This window comes from Ictalurus furcatus, chromosome 14 (assembly GCF_023375685.1).
Source record: "Ictalurus furcatus strain D&B chromosome 14, Billie_1.0, whole genome shotgun sequence".
In the NCBI taxonomy this organism is placed as follows: domain Eukaryota; kingdom Metazoa; phylum Chordata; class Actinopteri; order Siluriformes; family Ictaluridae; genus Ictalurus; species Ictalurus furcatus.
The window spans coordinates 17,415,456-17,429,063 of record NC_071268.1 but is presented as its reverse complement, the minus strand read 5'-3'; the positions used below and the strand labels follow the sequence as shown (position 1 = coordinate 17,429,063).

Sequence of the window (13,608 nt, the reverse complement as noted above, 5' to 3'; positions counted from 1 at the left end):
TCACACTGACTAAAAATCACACTAGAAATTAGAGGATACACTCTCTTTTTTTAAGCAATCATTTGCCTACCGGATGAACAGGCTGTTTAAGAAACATTTCCTTTCTGAACTGATAGATGGTAGTACATTGTGAACAATCACAAAAAATGATTTAGAAGACAGCTGCAAATATGTATGGCCTATGATGAGACTGATTACAATGGTCCCATCTGAACACCAATACTGGAATAATAATGCTACATTTGCTTGTATTTGATGGTAAGCGCTAAAGCAGAGTTGCTACTGCAGTTTCTGAGAGAGTAAAACACTGACTGATTTACAGACATTTTCAAGGCCTCAATTCTTGAGCTGGAAAGAGGAAACAAAAATCTTAGCAAGAACTTTTTATTGCTGACTCAATCAGTCAGACTATTTTTGAAACTTTCCATCTTCTGAAACATTAGTGCAACTGAAACACTTCGATTCTATTTGCAGACACTCACCCTCAAATTTCAACTACATTAAGAGCATTGGCACCAGTGAAATAAATGCTACTTATGCCATGTAACTGGGTACAGAACACATAGATACTGACATGAATTCACCCAAACACAAACAGACACACAGCACACGCTGCAACACATAACTGTCTATTTGATAATTGTATTTTCCTTCAAAGAGCTACTAGTAATAGAGATCACAGGTTATGGCATGTGTAAACCAAAAGTACTTTGGGCTTTTAACAAACAGCAATAAGAATAGATGGTATGTTGTTAATATACATAGCAGCAAGAATGCCAACATGTAAAATTAATAGCACATTATACATACAACAATAAAAGCATGCATTAGTGGCTGTCCTATACATTCATATACAGATATTTTAAATAATTCCTCAGAGGTCAATATCAAACATGCAAACCTTCGCCAAATCAGTCACACAAGCTATTTTTTTTAAGATTAATTAATTAACCAGAGATACATTTAAATAATGCCACCCTTCCTATCACGTAGGACCAAAGTCCAGCACAGTTTAGTGATTTCACCCCTTTCATACACTGACTAAACCTGTCCATTGGCTGATAAGTTCAATTAGGTGTCTTTCAACAAGAAAATCAGCTAGCTGTGTTGGACTTTCAAATAGACATTACCACAGCTGGGACCCCTGGCCTAACGTGTGCTATATATGTCATGTCTCGGATTTGATTTGCTGCTGCTGCTTTACAGACACATGGACAGACTGTACACGCGTACTTTTACCCATCATGCTCTTCAGCTGTCATGTTCTATATTTGAGTCTCCACACTGTGTGGTGTGCAGGATCTGTCAGTGCTATACATGGTTATGTGCCTGTGAGACAAACCCAGAGACATTTTCCATTATATATAAAATCTGTTCCAATTCCAAATCCATTTAAATCTTTAAATGTGCCCTTTAAATTATACACAATTTAGTCATACTACAGATTTTAGAGATAATCATCTGCCCATAATTGTAATGTGTAATGGCAGTATAACACTGTTATGTTATGCTTATAAAAGCTTTATAAAATATGAATAAAAGCTCTATAAAAAGAATCATTCAAGCTTTGATATTACAAAAAAAAGACAGTCAAACCCAAACATGTGCTGTGATTATCACAAAAAGGCCAAAAGAAATAACAAGACATTTCACAAACTAGGTACTTCGAACCCCTCCAGTATCCTTTTTGCCAACTTGCTGGTTGGTCTATATGAACAGGAATCTCCTTGTTCATTAAGAACTTGAGTGCACACTTCTCTGTAGAGGCTCACATGACCTTCCATACCAGCTGATTCTGCAGCTAGAGAGATTAAGTCCATAGATGCATTCCACTCACTGGAGTCCATTATATGAGTGTGCATCTGAATAAGCTGTGCTTCTTGGAACGTTTCTCTGTGATCTTAATTGGTGCTCCACCATCTGTATTGCTGCCATCATTCTAGTAAAAGACATGAAGAGAAGGGATCACTCTACAAGAATGACAATGCTATTAAGTCAGTAATGTACTGTAATTTTATGCTCAAAGTTACAGCTGTGTAGTTCATGGCATGGCTCACCATTTTTCTGTTGAGTCTGGCCATAATGTCTCTCGCTAGAGTGAAAAACGCCTCTTCCACATTGATGCTAGTTTTTGCACTGGTTTCTAAAAACTTGATTCCATAATCTATTGCCAACTAGAAGACAACATAAACAACAATACAATATTGTAAGCATGGAAAGCATAGCACATAAGAAATAAGAACATTTACCCATTTGTGAAAAAAAAAAGATTAAAGCACACAAGAAAAGCGTAAATTGTGATTTTGTGATATTAATATTAAGGAAAAGATATCATTATCAGAGCCAAATTTCTGCCTGAAACACTATCAGATCACTATCTGATTAGATCGGGCAAAACTACTTTTTTAGGCAAAGCAGTTACAGGATTGCTGAAAATGAACTTTAACCCCTATCATGAAGGTTTTTGTCTTTGGGAAACAAACGAAAGGAGTGTTATTGCCACTTTGCAGCTGTGATGGCTTATTTTCACTTGCCATTTTTAGTCAGTGTTGGGTTTGCTAATGGCTTCATGTAGTGAAGCAGATTTTTACTCAGAATGATAGTATGTGGTTTAAGACATAGCCTTGTTGGCTGTGCTGTATGCTGAAATATTCAAATAAATCTCTTGAGTAATGTAGATAGTCTCAGAGCTCTGATATTGATATCATATCAAAAATGGAAAAATTGCTTTAAATGAAAAATCAGTGCATAATAAGACACTCTATCCACGTTATCTAGTCATTATAGCCTTTTTCAGTGAACAAGAATAAAATGTAATAACAAGCATGAAAAGCTGTACCTTCTCCCCTCTCTCCTTAGACACCTGTCTCTTGTCGTTCATGTCACATTTATTTCCAAGGATCATCCGCTCTACATCTGACGATGCATGCTAGAGAGAGCATTAAGTGTGTAGCACAACAAATTCAACTCACAGATCATGAAAAGACTGAGACAATATTGTCCTGTTCATAACTTGATTGTAGTCATTAATTAAAAAAATATCAGATAAATATATTTTATATATATATATATATATATATATATATATATATATATATATATATATATATATAATGTGCGCAAATGTGCCAAGTTTCATAATTTGTACACATCTTGTTGCTACGTTGCTTTATGTCATGGTGGCTCCCAAAACTCACCTCCTCAATATTGCGAATCCAGTTCTTGATGTTTTCAAAGGACTTTTCACTAGTGATATCATATACTAACATAATGCCCTGGCAGAGAGACAGAGACAAAAAATAGGACAGATTTACACTTCATATTTACATATCTGTATTTTAACGGTGTGATGGGAATGAAGGTATGGACTCACCATTGCTCCTCTGTAATATGCCGTAGTGATGGTCCTAAATCTCTCCTGTCCTGCTGTGTCCCTATAACCAGAACACAGTGCATACATTTCAAATCAGTACATCATGGACCAGACATTTTATTGAGAGAGGCCCACCCTTCCCAATCCTACTGTTTCCAATGTACACATCCTGTAAACAGATCAGACACACTATTCACTGCACTATTGTGTGCATATCCTTCACATTAGTCAGTGAAGATCTGGGCCAGGCTTATAAGCACTGTGACCCCCAACAGGAAGACCAGCCTGTTTCCTGACATCATTTCTCTGGCAGGCTGCTGACACCATTAGGAAATTTAAGGTTGATGACTTGTTGTCATGTACATACAGTCATTCTGATTAATGAATGAAGTGTTTTTTGTTGTTGACTTTATGGTAGATTTATGATATAAGCTACCTGTAGTGTTACATGACAAGCTGCATTCTGTCTTATTAATTAAGAGGCTGGTGAGGGAAAGGCTGTCTTTAGCTGTTCAAATGTAAGTGGTAACAGGTACTAACTTGATTTGTAACTATGTAAATGTAACCATAAAAATTATATAAACTATAATAACTACATTATCATGTATTGATACATGAATAAAGGTTGAAAATCATTGTAGTATAAGAGGAATAACATACTTTGGGCCATGCTGTTATAGGTAGATTTTCCTGTTACAGCATGGCCTGTCATATCTTTATTCCTTACATAAAATGCATGTCCTGAAGTGTTTTATCCCTCTTATACCATTCTTATTAATTAAAGAATGACACCTCATACTTGGTTTTTATTCAATTACAGTTATGTTTAATGTTGTGGAACATCTGCAAGACAAGTTAGTTCCTCTTATCACCTACATTACAGCAGCTATAAAAACTCGCCTTTTTTTCTCTTGAGGTTAATATGACAAAAATGCAGCTTGTCAAAAATGCACAAAATCCTCTGTGGTGAAGACACTCCTGTATTAGCTGGGCCTCTGAATGTTACAAAGTGATGACACTGAAGACTCCTAAAAATACTAACTAAACTTCTCCTTACAAAAAACATCACCATATCAACAATTACACACGTTTTTAATCTGGTTATGTGGAGTGTCTTCCATATTTGTTCCTGTGCAGGTTGGTATGTTGACATTGCATAGTAGAATAAGCCTTGCAGCTGGAACTACTGTCAAAGCTGCTATTGTAGAAAATTAAATCAACACCTTATGACCAATCAGAATCTATTCACCAACACTGTGGTAGAAACAGACATTTTGCCATCAAAATTATTCAACCCCCACTGCAAATCAGGTTTATTGTCAAAATCTACAGACTTTCAGCTGTCTGCAATGAACAAATCAAACAAAAACAATTGAAATACTTAAACACAACAAATGCTTCAATTGGTTTCCCCAAATTCAACTGAAAATGCAATTTATAATGACTTCTCCAGTTTCAAAATTATTCAACCCCCTGAATAGAATCCCTCACAACAGCACAAATATACAAAACAGGTGTTGTCTGAAGCACACCTGATGCAACTAATCAAGGGCTTCATTAGTCACACCAGGTGTGCTTAAGCTGGAACACATGAAATAACTGAACTGACTAGGGGCAGAAAAAGAATTAAATACCTGGACAGGGCAGAAAAAGGAAGCCATCAATGGCTGCAACCAGATTTCTGAGAAGGCAAGTTGTGAAAAACCCTCGAGTGACTGCAAAATACCTGCAGCAACACCTGGTGGCAACAGGCACTGAGGTTTCAGTGAGCACAGTAAGGCTCATACTAAACGCAGAAGGTTTCCTTGCCAGAACTCCAAGATGTACACCACTACTGACCCAAAAGCACAAGAAAAGTCGCCTCAAAATCATATAAATAAGCCATAGAAGTTTTGTGATTCTATTTTGTGTAGTGATGAAACAAAACTGGAACTTTCTGGCACGATGGATCAATGGTATGTCTGGAGGAACAATAATGAAGAAAGAACACTGTCCACAGTCAAGCATGGTGGTGGCTCGGTGATGCCCTGGGGCTGCTTTGCATCCTCCGGCACTGGAAACCTGCAGCATGTGGAAGGCAATATGGATTCATTGAAGTATCAGGAAATCCTAGGAGAAAACATCATGTCGTCTCTGAGGAAGCTGAAGCTAGGGCGTCATTGCACCTTCCAACTGGACAATGATCCCAAGCACACCTCAAATTCCACCAAGGCTTGGTTGCAGAAGAAGTCCTGGAAGATTCTACAGGGCCATCACAGTCACCTGACTTGAACCCCATAGAAAATCTCTGGTGGGATTCAAAGAAGGCAGTTGCAACACACAAACCCAAGAATATTACTGAACTGGAGGACATTGCTCATGAGGAATGGGCTAAGATTCCACAGGAACGCTGCCAGAAGCTATGTATCTTGTTTGCAGGTGGTCATAACAGCAAAAGGGTGCTCTACTAAATAAGTACTAAAGATGGTTGAATAATTTTGAGACTGGAGAAGTCATTATAAATTGCATTATCAGTTGAATTTGGGGAAACCACTTGAAGCATTAGTAATGTTGAACTATTTCAATTGCTTTTGTTTTATTTGTTCATTGCAAACAGCTGAAAATCTGTGTTTTGACAATAAACCTGATTTGCAATGGGGCTGAATAATTTTGATTGTAAGTGTATGACCCCCAGGAACTACTGGGAAGTATTCTTTAAAGCCATTACCAATCACTAGAGAGTCTGGTAATTTTCATCACTAAATGTGGTCAACAACTTCTTTTACTCACCAGTGTTTAAAGACTTAATTAAGAACTTTTACAGACATAATGATGTGGAGGTTGTTATTTCAGTAACCTTGGACAGTAACTATGGATGTGTGCATCAACCTTCATGATTCTGAAGCTTGTGGTCAGCTCAGTGTACAAAGGGCATTAGAAGCAGTGTAGGCAGAACTTATTGTACATGAAGACTCTTATTTTACATGAAGACTATTGTCTACAATAAGCTCATATGGACATACACTTGGACCAGGTGTGTTGGACTGATTTACAGACTGCAATGTAACAAAATGTCTTCAAGATGCAGTTCAAAGTAACAAACCAAAAATCAGCTAATAAAAAGTGTACGTGAAAGCCTCAGTGCTTACCATATCTGGAGTTTGATTTTCTTTCCATTTAACTCTATAGTCCTGATTTTGAAGTCAATTCCTAAAATGAGAATAAAAGAAATACTTATACACTGCACGGTAAAAACACTAAATGGAGTTTTCATGATTGACATACAATAAATTTTCTGTGTCCAACTATGTTTGCTTTTATAGTCATACTGAAAAATTAATGTGTGACCTTAACAAAGTCAAATGTAAAGCTCTCTGAAGATAAGCCAAACTGAAACGTACTGATGGATACATAAGGAAGCTTCATGGTTTGACTTATCTGCATGATGAACATCCGCAACAATGCAATGTTGGCTCAGAACAACTGAAAAGAAACTCTGTATTTTCCACTTTGTCAATTTTTTTCAAGTTGAACAAAAAAAACCAAACATACAAATATACAAAAATATAAACAGATACTTTCTGTATATGAAACAGCTCACATTTTCAGTGTGGTAAAAAAAAAAGCTGCTTTCCATAAACAGTTAAGTCAAGAGGCAACGCCATTTCCTGAGGTGCACGCATGTACTATAACACCCTATTTAATGACTCATTCGATGAGTGGGAAAGTCCAGGCTGTTCAGATGTGAGTCTATGATCAAATCAGAATCTCCAACTATGATGATTTTCTTACCAAACAACTCATAGAAACTTTCTGTTGTAGGAGTAGAGAAGGTGGTTACCAGACCCTGTTTTAAACCACAGTTTCCTGAAAACATCAGACATGAAACCCCGACCCTGTCTTAATCCCTTATAGCTCTCTGCTAAATCGAGCTTTATCACAGGCAACAGACTTAATATAGCCCACTGAAAAAGTCACTCATATAACTGTCAGGAAAATTCAATGTAATTCATGTATTTATTTATTTTAAAATAACAAAGATTTGAATAAGACAGTTCACATAACAGTGCAACAGCCAAAGACTGTTTTAGGTGATACAATGAACAAACAGTCTGTAATTTTTTTTTTTTTTTTTAAATGAGAAGTCGATTGAGAGCAAAACTCTGAAAAAAGAGACGCCCAGAGGAAGTAGCTTGCTAGGTAATGCTCTATCTGGCTTTCCTTTTACCGGAAAACAGCGGGCATGCAGATGAGTAGTGCTGTTTGTTTATTATTATGAGAAGTCTAAAGCGACAAACTGGATAAACTAGCTGAAAGAAATGAAGAAGTGTACATTTGCTGGTTACATTTATGCATCTGACTGCTGGAAAATCGTACTGCATTTAGATAATAATTTCAGACATATATGAACATAAATATGCTACAATCGGATTTTAAATAACCTGAACAAGATAAGCAAAGTCTAAACAGACCAAGTGAGTCAGAGGAAGCACTGGTGGATGTCTCCTGTGCTCTGGAGGGATTTAGCAGGGAAACCTGCAGTGTGGCCAAAGCTGGGGTCAACCACCTCCTGGCACATGGAAGTAGCTGCCCATCACGCCTCTGCCTACTGCATTGTCTGTACAATGAAGGCGTGAACAAGCTGAATGTCACAAGGCCCAGAGGTGGCTTTAACAGTGTGGTCTGTGTTCCAGGACAGGCCTGATTCTGTGGGACAGAAGGCCTTTCCCAGCACAACAGGCCTTGGAATGACCAATGCATTACCATGAAATGTGCAGTCTATTGTTGTTAACTCTGACCTATGAGCATAATATATGGTATTGTGCTTACATTCTTAAAACAAAAAAACATTTCATCTTAAAATAGGCTGAATGTTAATAATATAAGCTTTTTGTTTTTAATTATACAATAAATTTGCAATACAAATCTGGAACATACAGAGAAATATCTGACATTTGTACATGTGTCAACAATCTAAGATGCACAAGGGGCACAAAATGGGCCAAATTAAACAGTGCCCATTTGTGTTTTTGCCATGTTCTTAACAGCAATTCAATGAGTTTTTTATGCAATTAAAAAAAGCTTGATTCAGGAAAATCCTGAATAAAACAGTTTACCTTGGATCAGACAAAGCCAGATAATATTGGTATGTCTTAATCAGATGGGAAACCTACAAGCAGACATCACTGCAAATGATGAAAAAAGAAACCTGAAAATATCTCAAAGACCAAAATGAATATCACACAGTAGCAGTCAACCATGTATAAAACCTGTATAAAAACATGTCTTTTAGGTTTGAATACTCAGTTTCTGCTCTGTCTGGATGCTGATCAGGGCTGTAGCTGCACTGAAATGTTACTATCATTCTCAATTGCTCTACTTGATACCCAGTAATCATTTCAAGCGTATGTTGATCTCACACTGAATTAAAACAAATAGGCTGGCAGGTAAATAACATAACCAGCATCTTACTTCTCATTTATAAAACATGCCACATAACTGCTGCCAAAAAGAAAGAAATAGGTCTCCTTTTAAGGAGGTTTCATCGTTTGCACATGTGCATCATTTGGATTTACATTCCTTGCTCAAGATGTTTCAGAAGATGCCAGCATGCGTGCTTTAAAAAAAAATTAAAAAATAGACGAATCTAGAGGCCTTTCTAACATAGAATAAACCAGCTTCCTGTTTACCCTGATTAACAATAACGGTTTCCTCATAGGCTCAAATGAGCTGCAGATAAGAATAAACATTATAATACAAAAAAAAAACCCTTGTTCATATGTTGGATTTAAAACGCCCTAAGTGAGAAGCTAAACGAGCCCCATAGTGCACCTCCCACCCGTTACGAGCCGGTGAACTGACCGATTGTAGAGATGAAGGTGGTGTTGAACGCGTCCTCGCTGAAGCGGAACAGAAGACACGTCTTTCCAACTCCGCTGTCTCCTATGAGCAAGAGCTTGAAGAGGTAATCGTAGGTTTTAGCCATTTGCTACGCCGGAGCTCCTATTGTGAATGTCTGATCGCTGTGTGCGTCTTGGCCATTCCACTGACACTAATTCATACAGGACAGGATGAGGGGGCGGGGCTTCGCTATCTGACGTCAATGGCCTTCTATGGCGCGCGGATAGTCGCAGTAGAAAACTAAAGGAAAAAAAGTCGCTGTAGAAATGTAGTCTCGTTCTACACAATAATCTTTTTTTTTTTTTTTTTTTTTAATATTATGGACCCAGCAAACAAAGAACATTTCCCTAACGTTAGCATTTGGTTCCCCTTTCGTTATTTTTTGGGAACTATTTCATAAGGTTTCGAGAATGTAAAGTCAGCAGGGAATTTTAAAACATTCAATCGTGGTTGTATTGCAATTAAACAAGGGATTTCTGCCAAAGATTCAGATACTATTTTTATTTTTATTTTTATTCAGATAACTACAATCTAACCTTAGGGGGAACATTTCAGTAATGTTCTTTCATCTTCTCATACAACTGTTGTTTTTGTGAACAAAAGCTAATGTTCTAGGAATGTTAATATATGCATAAATATGCAACAAAAACGTTACAGGAATACATTATATTTACGCAAAGAACACTTTCCTGGAAAAACAAAAGAAAGAAAAAAAAGCTCCTCATGATCTTTCTGGAAGCGAAAACAAATGTCAGAATGTTATGGGAACCAATAGCTGTTAACTGGGAAGATCTTATAAAACAAATGTGCCATGTTAATTACATGGGCCTATGTAATATTGCTTTTATACAACAGATCTATAAACAAGAATTTATCGATCAAGTAACTGACATTTTAGACAAGATATTGCCAAATATTTTAGTTTAATTTTGCTCTGTCTGTGAAAATAATTCCAACAGAAGCCACTTAAACAAACTGTCCAGTTCTTGTATCTGCTGAGTGTTTTGACTCTTCCTTTGTTTATAAATCCATTGTCCACAAAGTTTTAGTTGAATTCCATGCTGTTCATTAACTTCTTAACTACAAATAAAGTTTTAAAAGTGCAATGTTTGCCAAACAATTATGACAAACTGCACAAAAGTCCAGCACACAAACAAAGGTGAAGGTCTAAAGTCTGAACGATCCCAGCAGGATATCCTCACCCAGCAACACCTGGGCTTTTAAGGCATCACCTCACCTGCAGAGGGCGCACAACTATAGAAATACCAGTCAAACAAAAATGAGTAAATGGCTCCTGCAGCCATAGTTGGATACAGCTTGATACAGATTACCATGGCAACACATAGTTTCAGTGTAACTAACTATTGCTAGTCTTTGAATTTTATGGAGTGAACACACACAAGCACAGTGATACAGTAATAAAGTGAAAATATCTCAGTGCTGTTATACTAAATATGAGCACTCTTGGAACTTAGGGTTGCACGATATACCGGTGCTACGTAGTATTATACTAAAGCTTCAAAATATAGCCTATGCCACTGTAATTTTTAAACGGTAGTATCATCAATATGGTAGTACCGTAAGTAACGTTGTATGTGTGGCAGTTGATACTATTTTCGTTAAAAGTAATCCAACTGCTTTTGCAGAATGCATAAAGGTTAGTGACATTTCATTTAACCTAAATTCTTTAGCTTAAAGATTTCCTGTTTGCTATTAAGCAAGCTACCCTTACGTTAACCGCGTGTGTAAATACTAAAATTAGCGTTTAAATAATAATAATTTTTATAAAAAAAAGCACGAGCTAACATTCCCAGTTTTATGTTTTGTTTTGTTTTTTTTTGTTTTTGGAGTTCATTTCCTAATCCAGTTATTTACTCCTAATGTTGTGACCATTCTTAGGCTGCACCGTATTAGAAAAGCAGTACGCCATCTTTGCAGTATGTGTCTGATGGACACTACTAATCAAAATTCCCATAATGCAACGGGACTGCTGCGGACGAGCTCATAAAAAAAGACAACGCGTCGGCTCGTTTTAAGTATTAAACCTTGGTTAAACAGTTGTTTGAAAATACACGAATAAATTGTTAACTTGTTGAAGGTTTAAACAAGAAAACAGTTGTCACAGCGTTTGAAACTTTTTTGTGATCATGCATTAACCGGCCAAGCTAAAGGTAACGAATTTACCTTAGCCTGTTAACCCCGTCCACATTACATTACAAATCCAGTTCACTTTCCTGATGTGCATTTTGCCGTTAGTGCAGTTGCTTCACTCTGATGGACCAGATTTTCGTGTTTATGATGACGTCGAAAGTCACATGACAATGCCAACATGGCGGCTGTAGTATGCCCGGGATTGTATTCATACTACACTCGCATACTGATTAGTACGTACTGTTTCAACGGCCGTGCAATAGGTACTGTATTGAATACAGTCACAGGTGCAGTCCCTCCTCTCATTAGCATATTGTGCTAAGGAAAATAAATACAGAACTACATTCATAAATAAATGAACGATTAAGGGGGAATAAGTTAACTTTCAGTTTAGCATTTCCTTTAACATTTTTGCATTTCCCCAATCGTTCATTTTTATATATTTTCATTATTTGTTTTTCCTCGCACATTTAATTTTTTATATAGCCTATATTAGCCTAGTTATGAAGGAATATGTGGATTTATATATCAATTTATTTATTGGTTTATTTAATTATATTATTATTTATTGTGTTTTTTTCGCCGGTTTTTTCCCCTCCATACATAAGATAATGTACACTTTTGTTATGCATCTGGTGTGAAAGCCGCTGTGGAATGAGGTAAAATAACATTTCAAATAGGCCTATGCAAATATTTATGTTGTGCATAACCTACGGTGTTGAACAGTGTATGAATGCGTCTTTATGAATACGGGGCCGTAATTATTTAAAAAGTAACTTTTTCACCTTCATCTTCAAAGTGTCACAAATTTTGCTTTATTTGCTTTTTATTTCATTGTGTATTTATGTATTTATTTACAGCTATATTCAAATCTATGGTTTTATCTTTGCGATGATGGCTGATTATTTTTATTTTCACGTGGATCCGTGTGCATGAGGAAGTGATAGTGCCTGAGGTTGCCAGTTATAATAATATCAATACTTCACTAGAATTGTATTGAACGTCACTGGAAATGTAAATCCTTTCATAAATATTATTTTAATGTTTTAAATGATGGTTAGATATAAACATTATGGTTAGATTCCTATTAGGGAGAATATCTAGATCTTTCAGTGACACTAAAGAATGTTAAGTACATTTTGCTGCTTTATGTACCTCTCTATGCTAAAATATATTATAGCTACAACAGCATTGCTGATGTCTCGATTCTGATTAGTCAGAAGGTGTTGATTAATTTTCTGTAACAGCAGCTCTGTCGGGGCCGGTGTCCTGTCGATTTGACCTACCCTGTCAGATTTTCCTACCATAGCGCAAAATTATAACTATATCTATTAAGCCATCCTTCCACATTGAAAAACCCTACTGCGGGTTTCTGCTTCACATCTGTGACTACGTAAAATAATTCAGTGTAACTTTGCCGAAGATTAGGAAATGTCTGGATGATTTTACAGTGAAAAATACCTCATCAGATTGTCCTATTGATATAAAATAAACAGGCAGGATGATTTTACAGTGCAAAATACCCTATCAGTCTACATGCTAGTAGTAAAAATTTATGGGTGTGTTGTTCCGCTTAACAAAAATGATGTTGGTGTTTGCTTGATCTACATAATCTAAGGCAAATAATAAACAGATTCAAATCTGTTATTCCATCCATCCATTCATTTTCTGTACCTCCTGTCCTACACAGGGTCTCAGGGAGCCTGGAGTCTGTCTCAGTGGACACCCTGGACAGGGTACCAACCCATCGCACGCCGCAATTGTATACCAACTGTATTATTAACAAAGAAAAACATATAATTGTTAATATGGTGAAGTTTTATGTTAGGATATGTTTATTTAACTTTCATGGAAGGACTCTCTAGTGTCAGGCCAGAAAGTTTTCCACCATGCAAGAGTCTTCAGGACAGACTGTGGATTATTTTCCTATAACAGCACAACTGTCATGTTTTATTCCTTACTCATCATGCTGCTCTGACTAATAGACCGATAAAATAGCATTAAATCTCAGATGATATGACAATTACCCTTTATGAAGACGGGGTTAGTCACTGGAATAAAGTTTGTTTGACGTTGGACTTTAGATATTCGCGGAAATGCGGAAATTAAGGGACCGTCTCTAAAGTTACATACGACATTGTTATACACGTTTCTAACTTCAATAGCATTTGAAGGGAATGATGTACAGTCACACAACCAACTGG

The 13,608-nt window shown here is 36.6% G+C and overlaps 1 protein-coding gene across 6 annotated transcripts; it reads right to left on the bottom strand.

The window, feature by feature from the left end:
• Positions 1–368: 368 nt before the first annotated feature.
• rab8b (RAB8B, member RAS oncogene family) lies at positions 369–13,603 on the bottom strand. 6 transcript variants are annotated; one of them, XM_053641179.1, is made up of 10 exons: positions 13,432–13,603; positions 13,079–13,175; positions 11,438–11,722; positions 9,215–9,493; positions 6,502–6,562; positions 3,374–3,434; positions 3,198–3,275; positions 2,840–2,929; positions 2,058–2,174; positions 369–1,939 (listed from the first exon to the last, which is right to left on the bottom strand). In XM_053641179.1, the coding sequence occupies exons 4-10, from the start codon at positions 9,336–9,338 to the stop codon at positions 1,847–1,849; spliced, it is 624 nt and encodes a 207-aa protein (XP_053497154.1). In that variant the 5' UTR covers positions 9,339–9,493; positions 11,438–11,722; positions 13,079–13,175; positions 13,432–13,603; the 3' UTR covers positions 369–1,846. The 6 variants fall into 6 exon arrangements, with proteins under 6 accessions (XP_053497154.1, XP_053497153.1, XP_053497155.1 ...); XM_053641178.1 differs by lacking the exon at positions 11,438–11,722 and having other exon boundaries at positions 9,215–10,507; XM_053641180.1 differs by lacking the exon at positions 11,438–11,722.
• Positions 13,604–13,608: the final 5 nt, after the last annotated feature.

Bases quoted from the DNA above. Each gene is read 5' to 3' on its own strand.
- rab8b (XM_053641179.1), bottom strand. From the start codon at position 9,338: ATGGCTAAAACCTACGATTACCTCTTCAAGCTCTTGCTCATAGGAGAC. The intron at 3,435-6,501 runs GTAAGCACTGAG...TTCTGGTTATAG, and splicing joins AAAATCAAACTCCAGATATG to GGACACAGCAGGACAGGAGA. The intron at 2,175-2,839 runs GTACAGCTTTTC...GTTGTCTTCTAG, and splicing joins CTAAGGAGAGAGGGGAGAAG to TTGGCAATAGATTATGGAAT.